The sequence below is a fragment of the Thermobia domestica genome, chromosome 3 (assembly GCF_964235325.1).
Source record: "Thermobia domestica chromosome 3, izTheDome1.hap1.1, whole genome shotgun sequence".
Taxonomy (NCBI): domain Eukaryota; kingdom Metazoa; phylum Arthropoda; class Insecta; order Zygentoma; family Lepismatidae; genus Thermobia; species Thermobia domestica.
Genome location: NC_137456.1, coordinates 10,113,014 through 10,127,847, shown reverse-complemented (window position 1 = coordinate 10,127,847; position 14,834 = coordinate 10,113,014). Strand labels below are relative to the sequence as shown.

Below are 14,834 nucleotides of genomic sequence, written 5' to 3'. Positions count from 1 at the left end.
TTTAAATATATACTAGGTAGATTCTGCTAATAGAAGAAAAGAAAGACAAAGAAATAATATATTTATAATGTTAATATATAAAAAATATTCAAATGTTTTTATGTAATATAAATTTTGATATCGTCGTCATGACAACAGAAAATTAAATAGAATTATTCAGTTAGTTAAGCAGACATCTTAGAAATTTGTGTACAAAGTGAACTGCGTACGCTTCTCCAGTATAATTAAACAAAGAGTGCGAAAAGGTAAATTGTGTGTTTAATGGCTCAATATTAATGTTTAAGAACCAGTCGATATCGTTATAAAATACACAGTTCATTCTTGCTGTCGTACATCTCAAGGTATCCTGTCCATCTACTTGAACCTGTGTTTCGCTTATTAAAGACTCTTTTCTATCTTTAGTTTCCTTATTGGCGCAGTAGTTTCTACCTTTCTCTTTTGCCATTTACCTCCATATACATGATTCACATTTCTCTATCCTTTAAAATTCCTCCTGTCACCTTTGTGTTTATTGTGTATTTCCATGTCTTTCTCAACTTCATTTCTGAATTCGTTGTTCACTTTCTATATATTGTTGTACACTCTTCGAAGCAATCTTTTCTCCCATACTTTTCTTTCCCTAGATTTCCAAAGTTTATTGTTCTTGTTGTATAACACAGGCTTCTTAGCTGTGCTACTTTCATGATACTATAGCTTGTCTCGCAAAGTTCGAAGTCCTCAGCTACTACTACTTCTCAACTCATTTATTTTTCTTCGAAATTTTAAACGAATCTGTTTCTACTCTCCAGTCACTAAACTTTCCAGCACCTACCTTTCTTCCTGACTATATTTTTCTGTGCGATTCAACTTCAGTCAGCAAAAGATGGTGATCTGTCAACCTTTTCGGTTTTTTTTTTTTTTTTTTTCCTTACCATTTGCATTCATCAAAATTTTCTACCATACTAGTAAATCACAAGCTATAAATGTTGAAATTTTCATAGTCAAAAGTCATGTCTTGGCACAGAAGTTGTTTACTTTAATACTATCCATTTATTGTAGTCTTTCTTTTCATCTCTTGTTTTACTTCCATCATACCACGGCATTTAGAGGGCAACCTCACAATGCAGGTCTAATACTATTGCTTAACAGATATAACACCCACTTGTATATCCTATTTCTTTATTTCTTCTATATAAGCACTTTTAGCCTTCATCCATTTGATCTCCTGTCCCCCACTAGAGATGTCTGTGGTTTATCACAACAGTACATTTCGAGTATCCTCAAAATAATTCTCCCAGACTCTTACATTTCCCTCGAAAAAGGATGTTACAACCCTATCCTCGAACCGCTCCTCGTCCAAACAATCGATATTACTCAAATTCACTAATATCTTTTTTTTTTTTTTTAATTATTTTCTCCGTTAACTTGCATTAATACTTTTTACTTCTTCTTTTCTATATTATATGAAAAAAATTCTCATTTATTATTTCATTTCTGTTTAGTTCATTAGTTTTAACTTCCTCCACTAAACTTTTACCTACTTTCAGCCTAGTAAAAATATCACGTGACCCTGCATTTCAACATAGCTCCCAGCTGCGCGTTTCAGTTACATTTTTTCCCTTAATTTTTCTTCTTTTTACTTTTCCTCTCTATCTGATGAAATGTCAAAAGCGCTTTTAGTATACTCTTTTTTAGTATGTGTCATTATATTCAACTTTTTCTGGTATATACCTGGACATACAGAGTTTTTTCGGAAAGTAGTAACACATTTACTGTTTTTTTTTTTTTTTTTTTAATATTCACAATTTTGACACTTCGACTTAATAGTTTTCAAAATATGCCCCTTCTGCATCAACATAGCGTTTCCATCGACTCTTTTAATCACTGAAGGCTCCCTGGAACGCAGAAACTGGAATGCTCTCCAGCTCTCTCATCACGGCCTCTTAAATGGCCTGGACGGAGCCGTGGGGCCATCCTTTCATGACCCTTTTCAGTCGGGGGAAGAGGAAGAAGTCTTCAGGAGCGACATCTGGGCTGTAGGGTGGTTGGGGAAGTTGTGTGATGCCATGTTTGGTCAGGAAATCCATGGCAGCAAAGGCGGTGTGGTTCGACGCATTGTCGTGATGAAGCTTCCATGATCCAGCGATTGGTGAACGGACACAAGCGACTCGTTTTCCTAATCTTTCAAATACTTCGACGTAGAATGCAGTATTTACAGTCTGACCAGGCGGTACAAGCTCTCTGTGAACCACTCCTTTGCAGTCAAAAAAGATGATCAACTTCAATTTCATTTTCGACTTGCTCATGTGGTCTTTTTCTCGGGTGGAATGAGGCAGATGTATACCATTCAGAACTTTGTCGCTTTGTCGCGTGTCACTCGCATTGTTAGCCAGTTTGACGCAAAACTTCACAGCGTAAAGCTGCTTTAGGAAACAATTCATTGTGGAGATGATAAGGCACCTTGAAAAGCGTTCACTTTAAAGTCGATCTACACTCCGTGAAGGCTTGGAGACGACTGGCGACTAATGCGCTTGTAGCTAAGACCCTCCCACCTCTCAACCAGCGCAGTAACATCCCCCTCCTTCACCACGTTTTAGCGGGAAAAATCAGTCCTACTACTTCTTGGACATATCTTGTATGGAAAATATTTAAGGATATGGATACAAGGATATTTTTAATAATTTGTGAACGTACTTTTTGTTTATTGCGTCTATTATTAATTGTACTATTTCGGTGTTCCCTGACACCTTCCCATTACCGTATATACTCGAATCTAAAACGCATCTCCCATTTCTAAATGTCGAAGGTTGTTCCAATTTGTTGTATTTAAATGAAATTAAATCTTTGAGTTTTACGTCACACGGTTATGCCGGCTAGGCTAAAGGTGACGGTGATGATGAATAATGAATGAAATGGTGGAATGAAGAAAGTGGGAGGAAACGGGAGAATCCCGAGAAAACCCACACGCACGGTGTTTGTCCACCACAAAGTTCACTTGGCGGGGGCTGGGATCGAACCCGGCACCCCAAGCACCAGAGGTGAACGCTCTACCACTGAGCCACCGCGGCCCCATTGTCGTATTTAATTCTAAGACTGGTCCTGCATGTTCAATGAAGCAACTCAGAATTTGACAATACAAATTAAACCATACGGGTTTATTTGTTCAAACTAAACATTTGAATGTCAAGATTAAAGAGAGAACAAAGGTATTGTCTCACAATCTTACAGTGTGAACAGAGGACATCCTTCTTAAGCACTTTCACTGTCTGAATACATTTTATTATCACTTTGTATGCGATTTGTATGCGATTCCAAGATGTATCTCCTATTTTATATCTGAAATTTTGGCAAAAAAAAAAGTCTTAGATTTGAGTATATACGATACATCTTGGCAACTCACGCGCAACCCATCTAGTCTTCATTCTAACGTTTAACATTGATTTAAGATTATAACAGCATCTTCACAAAATAAATGTTAGAAGTAAGCAAAATTTCTACAAGGTAGCACAAAATTACAAAAATCTTCATTGAAATTCTATGCATAAAGAATTCACAGCAATAACACTTTTAAAAGAAGAGGGTCTAGTGCAAGGAATATATATTATCATATTAACAAAATAGTGCAAGAGAAAATTCTGAGAAGTGAGATGCATTGCGCATAAGTTGTCCGGCTCTGCTGAGGAAGATAGCAGAGAACGCCGCAATAGTACAGTTAATATGAGACGCATAAAATAAAATAGTACGTTTACCTATTAAGTATACGAAACATATTTATTTAAAAAAAAATATATTAATAAAAATTCTCTATAAATGATTATATTTTATTGAAAACAAGTAAAAAATTATACATACACATAATCAACAGTACCATATTAATGAATACCGTACTCAATACCAAATTGTATATACATTATATATTTGCTCTTAAGTAAAACAAAGTTTAAAATTTTTCCGGCAACGAAGTTACGAGATATATATATAATACAAAACACAACGTAGAATTGTGACCCATTTATATCTAGTTTTACACAGGAAGTTCGTACGCATTTTTGGATCAAGTTATCTTCTTAATTAAAATATAATATGAAGTTTCAAGGAGCAAATTAGATATTTATTTCTCTTTTTCTACACATCCTTGGATTTTTTTTATGGCTATTTAGAAAGTAACTGGGTACAAACATTTTTTTTATTTACAACAAAGTCATGACTTTGACTTATTTGGTACACTGGGTATTTAACACACCATAATCATTTTGTTTCGCGAAATTAAAGGACGAAAATACTTCATAATTTTGTGACCTTTATCTTCAATACTCTTTGAGAGTTCAGTTTACTCATGGAAACATGGGAAATAATTATTTTCAAGATATTGGGTCCAATTTTCGCTCCGTGAGCACTGTCTGTGCTTAACAAGCCTTATCACTGCAAAATTAAAATACTGCTAATTTTACAGTAATTATGTGATATGTTCAAATAGATAAAAGATAATCGAAATATAGAACAAGAGCGCCTTAGACAACATTATTTTGCATGAGATACCGTTATCACGAGTCACCTAGTAGTTTTCCATTTGCATCCATTTAGAAGCACAACAATGCCGATTTTCTAAATGGCTGGAAATCGAATTCAGACAAATGAGTCGTGATAACGATACTTCGTGCAAAATAATATTGTCTAGCGAGCTCTTATTCAACTTTTCGATTATCTTTTATCTATTTGAATGGTTCAAACCCTGCTCCCGCCAACACCATGTGCGTGGGTTTTCACGGGGTTCTCCCGTTTCCTCCCACTTTCTTCATTCCACCATTTCATTCATCTCTCATCTTCACAGTCTCCTTTAGCCTAACCGGCATAACCGTGGGACGTAAAACTCAAAAATATCATTATCTATTTGAAGATTTCTCATAATTACTGTAAAATTAGCAGTATTTTAATTTCGCCTTGCTGGGCCTGTTTGCGTCGTGTCTGGGTCTAGCTGCGTCGTGTCTGGGCCTGCCTGCGTCGTGTCTACATTAACAATCACTACTCTTTCGTACTTTTATAGCAAAGGTGATAAAAAAAATAGTAAAGCTTAGGTCAATAGTCCAAAACTGGTAGCGCCAGCAGTTTTGAAACTATATTTACATCTTAGAATATCGTAATGTTACTTATGGTAAAGAGAAATAACTACTATCCATCACTAGAAAGGATCTAGAAAACAGATAATTTATTGTTCTGATTTCCTGATTTGTAAATAAACATATTTTGTTCATTATTAGTTTCTAAGTTACTGGAAGAAACTTAGTGATTTACGTATAGCATATTTCTCGATATAATTCTATCGATATGTTTCCGTTCTGAGATTGTTTTTGTATAATATTAAAGTTTTTTTTTAAAAAAAATGTATAACAATTTTTTAGGGTGAAGATCACATTTGCGAATTCAAAGACGTTCTTACGGCCTATATTTTACTTGCATCGTCTCTTTAGAATATGTAGCCATTAGATTTGTGTTACTGGTACATTCTTAGCTATTTCAAATTTTACTTTTGAAATATTAACAATATATTTACATAACTTTAACACATTACTCCTTCGATACACAACGTTTCTTATTACTCACCAAATATAATGTTAGTACAACCAACAAAATGACACTTCTTATTTCACTTATTCACAACAAACATTATCTATCCTAATAACACATCAATATACTTAACATTCATCCAATGTAACATTATCATTGTAAAAAATAACTTGTATTTTTTTTATCACTCACCAATATAACATTATTATGGCAAAATAAACAAAAATCACAATCTTTTATCATTTGCTTTACAGAACAGAACAAAATGATATATAACTTTTCAACACAATTTACTTTAAGAAACATTGTCATGACAGCAAACAAAACTTTCCATAGCATGACAGCAAACAAAACGTTCCATCTTCTTCACTCTTTTCATGTAAGTTTATAATGGCAAAACAATAACAACATAATTTGCCTTATAACCTCCTCTTTACATAATTGTATCGAGAAAGAACATTGTGTTCCTATATCTCGTTTAGTATACAACGGTACAACAAAATATTTAGCATTTAACGATTTATATTTGTCATAACACACTAAACCGCGCAAAATATTTGCGTTAAAGCATGATAATAGTTTGTTACCGTTGTTTCTATATAGATAATCTCGTAACGATCATAGAAAATCTGCTACTAATGTGAGCCATTTACGAGATTTGTTTTTCACATAATTTTTAACAAACAATTTGGAATGGAACATGAAAAATGCAATATAAATATTAGACTTTCGTTGAATTTTTGTGATGTAATATTTTTAAAAGAAGAAAAAAATGTGCACTCTTTATCAATAATTTGTGAACGAAATTGATTTACAATAATTAACATATTTGAAACAATAATAAATAAGCTTCAGAACATGGCCACCATATAATTAAGTTTGTTTGTATAATTTTCATAACATTTACGTGAAAATATCTTCGGATGAACTCTTAATTATGTACTAGTCACTTCAGTGGTGTCTCTCAACTTCGTACAATAGTTCAACACTGATAACTTCACTATTAACTCATTATGTAACAATAAATAGAGAGCTTAGTAACAAATTCACTTTCCTTTGTTTGTGGTACTCTTAAAGAAAATAACCTTTGTTCTCTTAGTCCTGAAATTAAAATCCGTTAAAAGTCATTTCGAAGTTTGTTTCTTGCTTAGTGATTCTCAGTTAGCACACGAAGTCACTGTCACCGTGACGGTTTCTGTCACTGTTTTGGTTGCTTCCGGTTGAATGAGGCTTCTGATTGTTGATATCAATCCAGCATATTCGGTCATAATCTCTGTTGGGAAAACAATAGTTTGACTCTTCTCAAGCCATTTGGTGTTCGTAGCTGGCAGCACTGCTGTAGCTTTATTGCTGTTATCTTCAATGACGTCACTTGAAGGTAAAAGAGCTGTTGCTGATTGGTCGTCAAAGCTTGATTGGATTTGGTTGTCGTTCTCAAGTGTTGGCATTGTTGTGTAGAACATGTTGATGGTTGCCGCGGGTTCTATGGCGCGCTTTTTGCGTTCTCCTTCGCCACTTCCTTCTTCAAAATCTTCTTCGCTTTCTTCTTCCACGCTTTCTGCTTCTTTGCTCGGTGCTGATACCTTTGGTGGCTGCGGCGACGGTGGAGGTGCTGCCACCTGTTGTGGCGGTGCTGCAAACGGTAAGAAGGGGAACAAAGTAGGCTGACTTACTAAACTGGAAGTTGTCATAGTTTGAGTGGTAGTAATAACCTCTGTTTCAGTATTAACAATAGTTGTTGTAATTTTCTTAACACCGAAAAGAAGAGGCAGTGTCTTGGACACTAATTTAGTAACTGTTGTGGTGATAACTGTTGAATAAGTGCTGGTCACGTAGGTGGGGGCGGCTGCAAAGAAAGGCTGTCGATGTGGTATTTGATTACTGATTGGGTCCTGGAGACCTGGAGGAGGATTCCCTGTGTCTGCAGGTGATGTTTTCCCGGCATAAGGCGCTGGTCCAAAAAGGCCCGTTCCACTTTGCATTGCCCGCCATAACAACTGGTACAAAAGAAGCTCCGTTAGTTGACAGGAACCTGGAACTGAAAAAGAAATTAGTAAATGTAAATCATAAGAATACCGTACTGAATCGTTACAATTAAATATTTAGACTAAAATTGATAGTAAATATACAATTGTATAATCAAAGAATTATTTGAATCTTTAACTGGTGAAAACAAAGAAAGAAGAAGTACAAGAACAAAAAACTGGGAAGAAAAGTTCGGTGGTAAGGATGATACTTTTGATCAATGTGCAAATTAACGGGGGATCTATCATGAATTTATCATGAATTTATCCCCCCTAAAGAAGAAAGTTTTCATCCCTGTGAGAGAGAACTTTTTTTCCTACTAGAATTTTTTCGAATGGTCATGCAGATGGAAACAGGGAATAACTTTCATTTTGTCTAGTTAAACTAAATATAGACTTTTCGGTTAAACAGTTTATGAAAAATGTATTAGAGTATACACAGGGTAAGTGAAAATGAAGTTCCCCGGATTAGATTTCATTAATTTATTATTCGAACAGTAATAAGCTTTTCTTGCCAATATAATTTTTTACTGGAATGTAACCCCCCAAAAAATCTTTTCTCTTTCTATTGCAGAGGAGTAGTTACGTAGACGTCCACTAGGAGACAGTTTAGGTGAAGTGAGTACTATGGCTTCTACAGGGCACAGAGCGTTCTGTGTGCTTGATTTTCATGCGACTAACAAGTTGTGCAAGTTCAACGGCATTTCTGTGAAAAATTTAGGGTATTTGTGCCGTCACTTTCTACAACTGTGGTCGAAATGCGTGAGCGCGTCACTGCAGCAGTGGTCGATATCGACTGACATGCTAGGAAAGTTTGGCAGGAACTTAATTATAAACTAAATGTGTGTCGTGTAACTCGTGGATCGTATATTGGACATTTATGTGTTAGAAAAAAGAACTTTTTGATGATGATTATGATGATTTTTAGTTTAGCGTCCCGTTCAGCAGCGAGCCTATATGAGACGTGGACCTACTGATTAACGTGGAATCCGAACCACATGAGCTCCCGCCGGGAATCGAACCCGGGTCTCCCACGCCAAAGGCGCGTACGCTAACCGCTTAGCCACGGAAGAGCTCAAGAACTTTTTGATTTGATCAATCTGTGTGTGTAATCTCTGTTAACCTACGTGTTATTAAAAGCAAAAAATAATCATTGAAATCGGAAACACCATTTTGACTCACCCTGTATGATATATATACCGAGTGTATCAAAACTCCAGGGCCATATACTAACTTCGTTATGAGTAAAGATACGAAAAAAATGGCAAGAGGAAATGGTTGGTTTTCAACCTAAAATGGTGGATTTTTTTCAATCGTACCAGCCGTTTAGGCTATACACTGTTGAGGACCCCTATGTAAATGAAAAAGTAACTCTTCCAGGTCGGCAAGCTATTCGAACTTGAATGTAAAAGTAACATTTCCACTTCAGCGAGCTGTTCGAACTTAAATGAAAAAGTAACATTTCCACTTTAGCAGCCTGTTCAAACTTAAATGAAAAAAAGTAAAGTTTCCACTTCAGCAGACTATTTGAACTTAAATGAATAGTAACATTTCCACTTCAGCAAGCTGTTCGAACTTAAATGAAAAAGTAACATTTCCACTTCAGCGGGCTGTTCGAGAAGAACGTAAGGGCACGCAAATATGACACGAGGAACGTTTACATGTTGAGAGGAAACCTAGAATATCTCAAATCTGTTTCCTAATAATGGTATATAGTTGGTATGATGAGAGCACAAGGAAACACAATGTTGAATTGGAAACGTTGCATTTTCATTTCACATAGAGCTCCTTACTGGTATCGTGCCCAAACGACTGGTCCGATTGAAAAAAATCTACCATGTTTGATTTGAAATCACCTATTTCGAACAACTTTCCTCTTTATACTCTCATTTGCATTTTTAAAGTTGGGCTATAGCCCCGGACTTTATATACACTCAGTATATAGATATATATGTTGTGTGTGATGGCTGGATACGTCTATGAGTGAAATTTCTCTTGATCATGTAATGTTCCACGAGAAGAGAAACTAAAATTTTATTCACTAATCAACATAATTTGAAGTGTGATTCCTAATAACTTTTGGCTTTTGAAAACATTTCAATGTGTTCTTATGAAGACATAATACTATGATGAGTTTACGAAGATGAAATATTGTGAACTATTAACAAAACAACAATGTTTACAAATGAATCAGGATTGCCTGAACTGTCTACTGCTTCTTCATCGTAATGTGTACATAAACATCTACCGATGAAGAAGGAACTGTTCATTGAAACAATGTTACAAGGTACAAATGTGTGTTTTATTTGTAAATGGCATTGTTTCATTAGGAGTTCATAGATTTAGTCTTCATAACACCATCACAGTATTTTGCCTCATAAAAGTTCATTACCACAAGTGTTCTACATTCTTTTATAAGTTAGAGGGAAGAACATAGACTGAAAGTATTTGAGAACAGGATCCTGAGAAGAATATTCAGACCCAAGAGGAACGAGAATGGGGAATGGCGGAAGCTTCATAACGAGGAACTACATAGTTTATACGGTTTACCCAACATTGTTAGGGTCGTCAAGTCTAGGAGGCTTAGGTGGGCAGGTCATGTAGCTAGAATGGAAGAAAGTAGAAACGCTTTCAAAGTCTTGACTGGTAGACCCATAGGAAAACAACTATTAGGAAGACCTAGGCGCAGATGGGAGGACAATATTAAGATGGATCTCGCAGAGATAGGAATACAAAGTAGAAACTGGATGCAATTAGCTAAGGATAGAAGTCAGTGGAGAGCTTTTGTGAACGCGGCACTGAACCTCCGGGTTCCATAGGCCATAGAGTTAGTTAGTTAGTTAGGAACTTAAATGCATACACTTCTCCTCTAATATTGTCCATCTTATACCACGCCTTTTTTCGATAATGTCTGTCATAAGACTATTTCTTTACAAATAATATCTAACCTAAGCTTTCCTAAACTATGCGCCGCTGCACCTTGATGTGTCCTTTGTTTACAGATAATGAACTAACTGGTTCATACTAGCATTGTTGTCTTAAATAACTTAACTAGAAATACGTACAATTCACTGAATAAAGCAACGTTTATTAAAAATAATACACATGTAACAGTTTCGCAAACTAACTTAACATATTGGCTTCATTATATACTGTCTATGCCTGATCATCCACTTAAAAAAACAGTCAAATGATTACTATATTAAGTGTTTGGTAGTACGCTAAACAAGATACTAACATAGTTGCTTGATTTTGTATAGTGGTACGTATGATTCGTCACTCAAAATGGACTAATATCCATCCCGATAGTTAAATTGACGGAATATTACAACGTGTTTGACAAAATAATAATAATAATAATAATAATAATAATTTTTAGGACTAAGGTAGAGCCTAAGACTGGTTGCTATAGAGAGTTTAGCAGAGATATCTTATAGGTCAAGATAAACCACAACATATTGGTTATAAGTTATCATTAAAGAATGACCATAGCATCACAGACATCCACAATTAGGCACTGGCATTTTATTCTTCCATGTGGTCTACCAACATTTAGTTGAGAACAGGAAATATACTTCAGAGATTTTTAAAAAAAAATAAGAATCAAACAAAAATACCAAATGTTATCTCATGCAGGATTACTCAATTGAGATGTCTCAATTGAGATTAAGATGTGCGTGACATATGGTTTGTGTTTGAAATACGCGGAGGGCACTTTGAATCTTGGAAACATTCTGAGAGAGAGACTTTTGGCTGAGCCAAGAAGAAAATGTGAGAATAATAAAAAGTAGACCTTAGGAGAGTGGGTATTCATCATATGGAATGACAGGCAGATATTTGCTTAATTCAAACTGTGCATGCTCTGTCCGTAAAATCCCACAACCGCCACGATTATTTTGGCGCCTTTCACCCACACCCTAGTTTAGAATGTTCTATGTACATGATCTTACTCACACACACAAATGTGTTTCGTTTTGCATTTTGAAAATACGGTAGACTTCCAAATCAATGGCATCTCTCTAGTTCCATAACAGGGAAGTCACATCGGTACAAATTAAAATTTTATCGCAAAAGGGGGGAACTTTCCTATTATGCCAATTTATTATAGTACTTCTATCCTTCCTTCTGTTTTATTTTTTAAAATATTTTCTTATAAGTAACTAGGAAGGTACGTGACTTCGTGATTGTCCGATTGAACCGCACCTGGATATGGCATAAAGCTTCTTCCCGTTCTAAGAGGCTGAAATTGTTCTCTGAATGCTGAATTCATACCAAAAACTATTTCCCTCTATCACTTATCACCTTTGTAACACGAGTGGTTCGTGTTTTTGTTCGGGAAGGCCATTCTTATAGCATGCGGGGTTCGATTCTCGCTTGTTTTCTTTCGGGAAGACACTCTCATGACCTTCTGAGTTCGAATCTTGTTCGGTACGCCTTAATAATAGTGATTTTAGTGGTTAGAACTCGTATTTGGAACTGCACCAGATTGCAACTTGAGATCAGTCCGAACCAACGTTGTATACGCGCGTACCCACCTTCAGTGACACGCCTGCTTCGCATACACTCTAGTGCAATGATATTAAGTACAGAATTCTTACCGTTCTGGTAGTGATCGATGCGAGAAACATGGATAACAACTGAAAACAAGAAATATACACAGAAATGGTTTTACTCAAGCACAAAACGTTACACTTTTCATATACATACTTACTACTGCATTTTGTTAATATGATTATCGTTGACACCTTTAGAAGTTTTGTATTTTAGATTTTTCTCTTATCGTATGAACATAGTGAATTTAAGCCCTTGTATTTATTAATAAAGAATAAAAAAATAAAAAAAGGAATTTTAAAAGATCAATTCAAAATATGATATGACGACGAAGCCGGCTCATTGCGTGACAATAGAAATGATTATTTTACACACGTTAATCACTGAGCACTTCTTCACACAACACTTTGATTCTGGGGATTTCACAAAGAGAAGAGGAGGGTTGGTGGACTATTTAGGAGGGCAATAACTTATTGGATTCTTCTTCCCAATTTTGAATAGGTTTCAAATTTCCTTGAATAACTCCAATTTCCATTGTACGGCTGGATAGTCGACTATAAAATTACTTGTGGTGCGCTGATGAACAATTGAAGAAGTAAATTTATTCCTTGTTTTACTTACGTTATTTCATAGCTAATATGAGCAAAACTCAGCAATGGACTTGGTGTTTGTTCTAAAAGAGTAACCTTTACAAGGAACTGATACGACGTGGCGACTTCAATCGTAGACGAATTAAGTTATTTTGAAGCGTTTTCATTGTAATTTACATTGACTTATGTATGTGACAATATGATATAAGTTCCACACTTCACTCGTACATATTTGAATACAATATCGTAAATGATGACTAACTAAACGACGAATTTCTTTGCTGAGTCGTTTACATCATTTCTTCCTGATGGCGTCTTCTAGCACACACACACACGTTCCCGCCTTCTCTCTCTAGCGTCGGTAAGCTTGCGCTAGTCACACCAGAGGATTATTTTAAAAAATTTCCATAAGCAGTATTGTTTACAAAAAATATATATATCATAAGGCGTTAAATGATTTTACCATTAACATATCATAATTAAAATATTAAAATTAATAAAAACGTCTTAGGATTACTTTGAAACTAAGGCACTATATTTCGTAGCATTACCACATCACATCCTTTTTGCTCGGTCAACAGGAAATGCAAGTCACCATTCACAGCACTGCCAACTCATAGAAAAGGATAAAACTAACGAAGTTTGCGTCGACGTACAGTACATGGAGCCTTATTCCAATTCAGCCAAGAAAACTGGGAAGATAAAATGGAATGGGAGTGAGGGGGGCCACACGCTCACACCTTTGGTCTGATTGAATTCAGTATTGACACCGTAAGTGGTTAAATATTCACTTTCGGTTTCGATAGGAGAATCTTCTATAAAAACGGAGACGGGTCCAACTCTTGGAACGTTGAATCCACTTTTGGCCCTATAGGGATCAAATATTATGTTTCCGATCTTCACAACTCTATTTACTTTTCCTATTTTCCATTCTTTTCATCCTAAGTTCTTCTCTTTCTTTCCCAATCTTTGCCATTCTTTCTCTTCAAACCTTATTTCCCATTTTCTTAGGTTTCTCAATACATGGAAGTGCGTCGGGACCGTAATACGGCAAATTGTGGAGGCGTTAAAATATTAAATAATGCTTTTGATAAAGTGGATACTTTCAAATATTTAGGATCAATATTAACAGACGAAAATCATATTCACGAAGAAATTAAATGTCGACTAAAAGTAGGGAATTCGTGTTACTATTCGGTTCAAAATCTCTTGTCGTCGCGAATTCTGTCGAGGAATTTGAAGCTTAAAATATATAAAACGATAATCATGCCTGTTGTTCTGTATGGTTGTGAAACATGGTCGCTTACTCTGAGGGAAGAACATAGACTGAAAGTATTTGAGAACAGGATCCTGAGAAGAATATTCGGCCCCAAGAGGAACGAGAATGGGGAATGGCGGAAACTTCATAACGAGGAACTACATAGTTTATACGGTTTACCCAACATTGTTAGGGTCGTCAAGTCTAGGAGGCTTAGGTGGGCGGGTCATGTAGCTAGAATGGAAGAAAGTAGAAACGCTTTCAAAGTCTTGACTGGAAGACCCATAGGAAAACGACCATTAGGAAGACCTAGGCGCAGATGGGAGGATAATATTATGATGGATCTCGCAGAGATAGGAATACAAAGCAGAAACTGGATGCAATTAGCTAAGGATAGAAGTCAGTGGAGAGCTTTTGTGAACGCGGCACTGAACCTCCGGAGTAGTAGTGGTCCCAGTATATCTCGCCGAGTCAGCAAAAATTTTTGTGACGTCATAGGTCAAAGGTCAATGACCTTGGCCCGGGGTCAATGACCTAGGGGTACCTAGGACCACCCCCTCTAAATTTTGGCAGGGGTACCTTGGCCCACCCCCTAAATTTTGGCAGGGGTACATAGGACCACCCCGCTTAAATTTCGGAAATTGCCAAATCTAAAAATTTGGTATGGTAGGGTAGGACCATAGTATGTACCTCTATCGGTATTGGGTGTCTATGTCGTTCCCTTTTATGGGTAAAAAATTGCCAAAAATTCAAATTTCGGGGGTTTTTGACCTAATTTATCCCCTTGGATGAGGTGTTATTACCTTATATAGTTATATGGGCGTATACAGGGGTTCATTACCTTTCATAAGACATGGGTATATTAAT

At 36.0% G+C, this 14,834-nt stretch overlaps 1 protein-coding gene across 2 annotated transcripts in view; it reads right to left on the bottom strand.

The window, feature by feature from the left end:
• Positions 1-5,358: 5,358 nt before the first annotated feature.
• The window catches only part of LOC145682404 (uncharacterized), a 121,179-nt gene continuing 111,703 nt past the window's right edge, over positions 5,359-14,834 (bottom strand). Inside the window, exons 1-2 of one of the 2 annotated variants that reach the window (XM_081754014.1) lie at positions 12,741-13,240; positions 5,359-7,582 (exon numbers count right to left, since the gene is read on the bottom strand). In XM_081754014.1, coding sequence (XP_081610140.1) covers positions 6,702-7,526 — 825 coding nt within the window. In that variant the 5' untranslated portion in view covers positions 7,527-7,582; positions 12,741-13,240 and the 3' untranslated portion in view covers positions 5,359-6,701. Of the gene's footprint in view, positions 7,583-12,740; positions 13,241-14,834 lie in introns of those variants that run through there. The other variant, XM_081754013.1, reaches the window with a different exon arrangement.